General features: G+C 50.0%; 1 protein-coding gene across 1 annotated transcript in view; it reads left to right on the forward strand.

Annotated features, from left to right (window-relative positions):
- Positions 1-5252, forward strand: part of TTC3 (tetratricopeptide repeat domain 3) — a 68623-nt gene extending 63371 nt beyond the window's left edge. Inside the window, exons 40-46 of the mRNA XM_049785616.1 lie at positions 102-192; positions 772-873; positions 1828-2117; positions 2240-2354; positions 2484-2603; positions 3158-3256; positions 4632-5252. Coding sequence (XP_049641573.1) covers positions 102-192; positions 772-873; positions 1828-2117; positions 2240-2354; positions 2484-2603; positions 3158-3256; positions 4632-4706 — 892 coding nt within the window. The 3' untranslated portion in view covers positions 4707-5252. The remainder of the gene's footprint in view (positions 1-101; positions 193-771; positions 874-1827; positions 2118-2239; positions 2355-2483; positions 2604-3157; positions 3257-4631) is intronic.
- The last annotated feature ends 748 nt before the right edge of the window (positions 5253-6000 follow it).

Below are 6000 nucleotides of genomic sequence, written 5' to 3' on the forward strand. Positions count from 1 at the left end.
CAGCCATCATTGGCCTTTGTAGTGTTCATTCAATATTAAATTAATAATTTCTCTTTTTTTTTCTAATTTCTCTTTTTTTTTTTTTTTCCCTGCCTTTTCAGTGATTCTGCAGCCTCTCCAGATCTCGATTCTGACATACAGACCTGGGAATCTTTTCTCTCTAATGTCCAGAAAGAAACTGAGAAAGCAAAGGTACGTTAGTGAGAATACTTGGGGCCAGAGCCACAGCACAGCAGTAGGGCGTTGGCCTTGCATGTATCTGAGCCGGGATGTGACCCGGTATGATTCCCAGCATCCCATATGGTCCCTGAGCCCGCCAGGAGTAACCCCTGAGTGCTGCCGGGTGTGACCCCCCAAAATCCCAGATACTTATTTTTAAAAAAGAATACCTTCTATTTCTCTCAGAATCTAAATGATGCAATTGGTACAATTCCCAGGAGCCTGTGTCAGGTGGAAATGTTCAACTGTGAAAAGGCATTTGGGGACTGGGATATCCAGAGAAACATGTGCCCAAGGCAGGAATCCTTTTCTTGAGCCTGTTCGTCTTGATAACAGTAGATATGTTTCATCACATTGAAAAATTCTGGCGACGGAGGTCTTACTTTGGACTTGGAGAAGTCATTAGTGGCGTGTTTTCGATTTCATTTCTCTTTCTTGAGGATTAATCACCATTTGTGATGTATAAGAAGGAGAAGTCAGTCCTAGTTGATAATCATGATTTTCCCGAAGGAATCTATTAGAAATACTTACCTGCCTCTCCTTCTCCTACAGGCCCAGTTTGAGGAGCAAATTAAGAGGATTAAAAATGGCTCTCGACTGAGTGACCTTTCTAAAGTCCAGGTCTCCGAGCTGTCCTTTCCTGCCTGCCGCAAGGTAAGTCATCACATCTTTTGATTTGGAGGAAAGAAAAAGGATGATGGACAAGTTTTGTTGCTTGTCAAGTTTAGGCGCCAAGGATTGAACCAAGGGATTGAGTCAAGGGACTGACACCTGGGAGGCCTGTGTTCGGGGATTGAACCTGGGTCAGCCACGTGCAAGGCAGTTGCCCTCCCCACAGTTCTATCACTCCGGCCCCTGCAATGTATCTTCGCTGTTAACTTTGCTGGGTATTTGTGAATCCAAGAACAGTCCCCAGAATGAGAAATTACTTCCCATCCCCTTGTCCCCTTTCGGGGGAAGACCTTGGTAATAATAATCCACACAGACAAGAAGGATAGGATTTAAAAGATCGGGCAAGGAGAGCCAAAGAATCCTCCTGCAGCCAGCAGCTTTCAGAAAGGACCCCTCACTCCTGTCCCTCAAGCTATTTATTCCCAACTCCACAGCGCCCCACCTGGAAGGGCTAGGTGGGGCAATAGTCACAGAACAATCCTAAGGAAACACTTTTTTTTTTTTTAGGAAACACTTTTATATACAATTCCAAAAATCATCTTATGGAAACTTTTTCATATGCTACAGGCCCCAACAGTAGGTTTTCTTTTCTTTAAAACAAGACAGACCCGGGCCCGGAGAGATAGCACAGCGGCGTTTGCCTTGCAAGCAGCCGATCCAGGACCAAAGGTGGTTGGTTCGAATCCCGGTGTCCCATCATAGGGTGCCCCGTGCCTGCCAGGAGCTATTTCTGAGCAGACAGCCAGGAGTGACCCCTGAGCACTGCCGGGTGTGGCCCAAAAAAAAAAACAAAACAAAAAAAAAAAAAAACAGACAGACCCTGGTGGGGCTGGCTACTGGGCACTGAGCACCCTGGCTCCTTGTCGTGCTCCATGGTCAGCTTTGCCCAGGGGTTTTCCTCAGAGTGACCAGTGCTGTGGATTTTTCCTTCCATAGGTGAGCCCTCAGCCGACTGCTGAGTCGTCGGGCTCCAAGGATCAGGCCCCTGCCGCTGCCGTGAGTCCCGGGACCGAGGACCAAGCAGCAGCTCCCCAAGAGTCTTGTGTGACCTCTGCCAGCGATGGCCTCGCTGGAGCCTCTCCTACCGTAGATGAAGCCAGCACAGACCCTACTGCTCTAACTGAAGTCCGCCAGGAGCGCCTAGAGCCTGTTGAGATGTTGCATCCACGCCTGTCTATGTCCAGCGTCATGGAGCAGCTCTATGGGTTGTTCCCGTGTTTCAGCAGGTATAGATCACTATCCAGTGGCCTGTATTTGGGTTTGCTACTTTGGCTACGGGCTTAATCTCAACCGTGGACTCGTTCCTGACAACAGGAAGCTTCCCTCTTTCTCCCCCCCTCTCTTTCAGTGCCCAGCTGGCTGAGTTCATTGAAGAAGTCTATGACAGGGACATGATGTTGCTGTCGGAATTGAGCACTGAGGAATTTGTGCAGCGAGTGATTGAGTTCATGTTGGAGGATGAGGTCATTCTCTCCCCGGGGCGGACAAGGGTCACCTCCTCTGGGATGGGACCCGGATGCCAGCAGGGTGCAGGGTGCAGCTCGTCTGGTGGGTGGCACACTTCGGGGCAGCTGACCTTGTCTTCCCTGCAGCCTGATTCAGAGGATGAGTCGGCCTCTGGTGCAGCCGCTGCAGCCAGCGACCCCGAAGACCTGCCCTTCTCTGCAGCTGGAGCCTCGGCTGGAGCCCATGAGCACAGGAGAGGGCAGCGGGTGAGAGCTCAGGAGCCCTTTCTTGGCGTTTCTTGATAGTGGGATGTTTGGTTTGGTGGGATGGAGGTTTAGGCCACACTGCCAGTGCTCAGAGGTTACGTTACTCCTGGCAGGTCTTGAGGGATTCCGTGTCTGTTTATTTTCCTACTTAAAAATAATTTGTGTGGGGCCAAGGAGATAGTACAGTGAGGAGAGCCCTGGGGGACCAGCTCTCCATTTAAGGAAGTGTGGACTTCCGGAGTGGTTTGGATTGATTGAATCTGAGCGGGTGCTTCAGAAAGTAGGACTGTCCCGGTAGATCCGGGATGAGGGTGCATTGGTTCTGGTCTCCCGATATCAGGCTCAGAGTGGGGTGCAGAGTTAGTCGATTTCATTATTTATTCCCCTGTCTTAAGGGAGGTTGTTCAAGAGAACAGTCTGCGAAACTGATTGAAAAGAACTTAACCTGCTATGAAGTGGCAGTGTTTGAAACCCTCTCTAAGAAGAATTGAGGTCTAAAACAGAATTGAGTGACTTAAATGATTTTGATTAAATCCGATGTTTGTTTCCCACAGAGTCTTTGTGCCAATAATTTCTGTGAAATCTGCCAGGAAGTTTTCAACAATTCCAAAAATATGCGTGTGTTGAGTTGTGGACACAAATACCACAAAGCGGTAAGAATTCTCTTTGACCTTCCTCTTAACGTGAGTTTTAGTGGGAAGCGTGTTTGGTTTGGTGGGGTGGTGTTCGGAGCTTAAGGGTCCCTCTGGGTGCCTGATCAGCTGTGTGCAAGGCAGATGCCCCCCTTGCTGGACTAAATCTCTGGCCCTGGGAGGTATTTTTAAAATTAAAAGGGCCTTCTCTCAGACATTGGTATTTTGGGTGTCTGGGATTCCTTTTGTTTTGGGGCCACACACCTAGTAGTACTTGTAGAATTAAATAATGATGGAATTAAATAATTAGTGATGGAGCTGGATGGAGAAGGATGGATGCCTTTATTCTTAGCCCATGGCCACGTGGCTTCATCCCCCATCAACTGGCAGGTCTGGGGTCCAGGAAAGCGACGGGTATTGAACTCACTCACAGGCAGGTTTCAGGAAGCCCTATTCACCACATGTCTGGCCTATATCATAACCTTTCAAGCATTCAGCCATTCTTAGCTAGCCCTGCATCTTAACTCCTTTCAGCCATCTTCCCTTTGACCTCCATGCTGGCAAAAGACCCTAATATCCCCTCTGGTCAAAGCCTTATCTACCTTTTTCAAGACCCCTCCCAGGAAATGGGCAGGGTCTTGCAGGTAAGGTCAAGTTACCTAGGAAGAATGTGGGGGATGAGGCTTCAGCACTCCGGGTTTACTCATGCCTCTGCTCAGGAGACTCCCTATACAAGATGCCGGGGATAGAACCCGGGTCCATCCCATCAGCCGTGTGCAAGGCAGACAACCTCCCTGCTCTGCCCCAGATGGGGCTAGCTATTCTGGCCGACTGCCTCCTGAGAGGGGGCCGAGTCTGAGCTCACATAGGACATCCCTAAGAAAAGTAGTGGCCAGCCAAGAGCTAACGAGCCATTGGCAAGGCTGAGGTGGGGAGGATGAAAAATGGAGTCTGGCGTTGTCCTGGTGCCTTGAAAATAGCTGTGTGATCATCACTACACTATGGGTTCGGAGAGATAGCATGGAGATAGGGTGTTGCCTTGCATGCAGATGGATGGTGGTTTGAATTCCCGAGTCCCATATGGTCCCCCATGCCTGCCAGGGGGGATTTCGGGGTGTAGAGCCAGGCTTAACCCCTGAGCACGCTGGGTGTGACCCAGAAAAGAAAAAAGCTGTTGGGTATGGAACAGTAGGGGTGGGGGTGGGGGGAGGGCATTGGCCTTGCACACAATGACCCAGCTTCAATCTCCAGCATCCAATATAGTCCCCTGAGCCTGCTAGGAATAATTCCTGAGTACAGAGCCAGGAGTAAACCCTGAGTGCTGCCGTGCGGGTGTGGTCCGAAAATTCATAAAGACAAAACAAATGACTTTTGGACTTTTGTTTCTCCTCCCCAGTGCCTCAGGCAGTGGCTTCAGGAACAGAGTGACTGCCCTGTGTGCCTGGAACTCAACCTTCTAGATGAAGAATAAACACCCCGCCCCCCCCCCCAAAGCACCCGTGGGGCTCAGCTTGGGTGGAATGCAGGAGTCAGTGCCATCACCACCACCACCACCACCACCACCACCATCATCACCACCCCCGACAGCCGCCCCACCACTGGGGGGTGGGTTCTCCGGCTCCCGGGGGTCAAGCTGAAGCCTCATCCATCCTTTAGTTGCTTAGTCCCTTTTCCACTCAGATTCAGCACTCAGACCACAGCGACACAGTGGCTCAGAGAGTCCGGGGGTTCCCAGTCTTGCACTGTCGGGGCTCCCACAGAGGCTCTTTGAGGTCAGAGCTGCCTCCAAAGGGGGGATCATAAGCACCCCTGATAGAATTTGTGGTCTGAATCTTCTTGCCCAACTCACACGACCCGAGTCTGTATTTCCTCAAAAGAACAAACAAATTGACGTTTTTAAGGGGACGGAGCGGCAGTGCAGCAAGTTGGGGCACTTGCCTCACACATAGCACTCCCTGATTTAATCTTTGGCACCCCATAGGGTCCTCCCTGAGCACTGCCAGGTGTGGCCTAAGAAAACCAAAAAAAAATAGAGAAAAGATCCTGCATTTTAGTGATGAAGGGGCTGGAGAATTAACTCCAGCCAAGGGTAGGCCCTGGGTTTGATCCCCAGCACCGAGTGCACCCTGGAGCACTCTGGAATTGATGGTCCCCCCACGATGGTGGCGCACCTCTACCCCTACCCCCACAATGCAGGCGTAGACCAACCACATGATCGTTTTAATCGTTTGTGATTCACGTGGAAACATTTACTGGTTTAGACCAAGAGTCAAGTCTGTACACGTGATTTCAATTTTGATTTTTTTTTTCATTTTGTTACTTCATCATTTTTATTCTTTATATTTTTTAGTTTCACTAGTCTTCTAAAGTGCTTATTTTTCCTATCTTAACACTATATTGCTGATATTGGAAACGTATCGTAAGACATTTATTATTAGTAAGCACCAATAGCCCCTTAAGTCCACGCTCTCTCCGCCCATCCTACCCCTACCCCTACCTCTTCCCAGCACCAAAACAGAGACCTTTGGGTCCGTAGACAATCCTGAGGCGCCCCTGTCCCCGTCGTCCGTGTTTGGTTCGTGTAAAAGTGATGCATGCAGTCTCGTACCACGACCCGGGCACAGAACCGGTTCTAGCACTCGTGTTCCAGCCTTCGGGCGTCAACTCGTGCAGATGTGACTTCAGGACACATTCCGTTTCTCTCAAACGCCTCAGCGTGTTTTTCCAGTGTGGTTTGTGTTTTATCTCAGAGCACCCCCAAACCC

The sequence above is a fragment of the Suncus etruscus genome, chromosome 13, assembly GCF_024139225.1.
Source record: "Suncus etruscus isolate mSunEtr1 chromosome 13, mSunEtr1.pri.cur, whole genome shotgun sequence".
Classification (NCBI taxonomy): Eukaryota; Metazoa; Chordata; class Mammalia; order Eulipotyphla; family Soricidae; genus Suncus; species Suncus etruscus.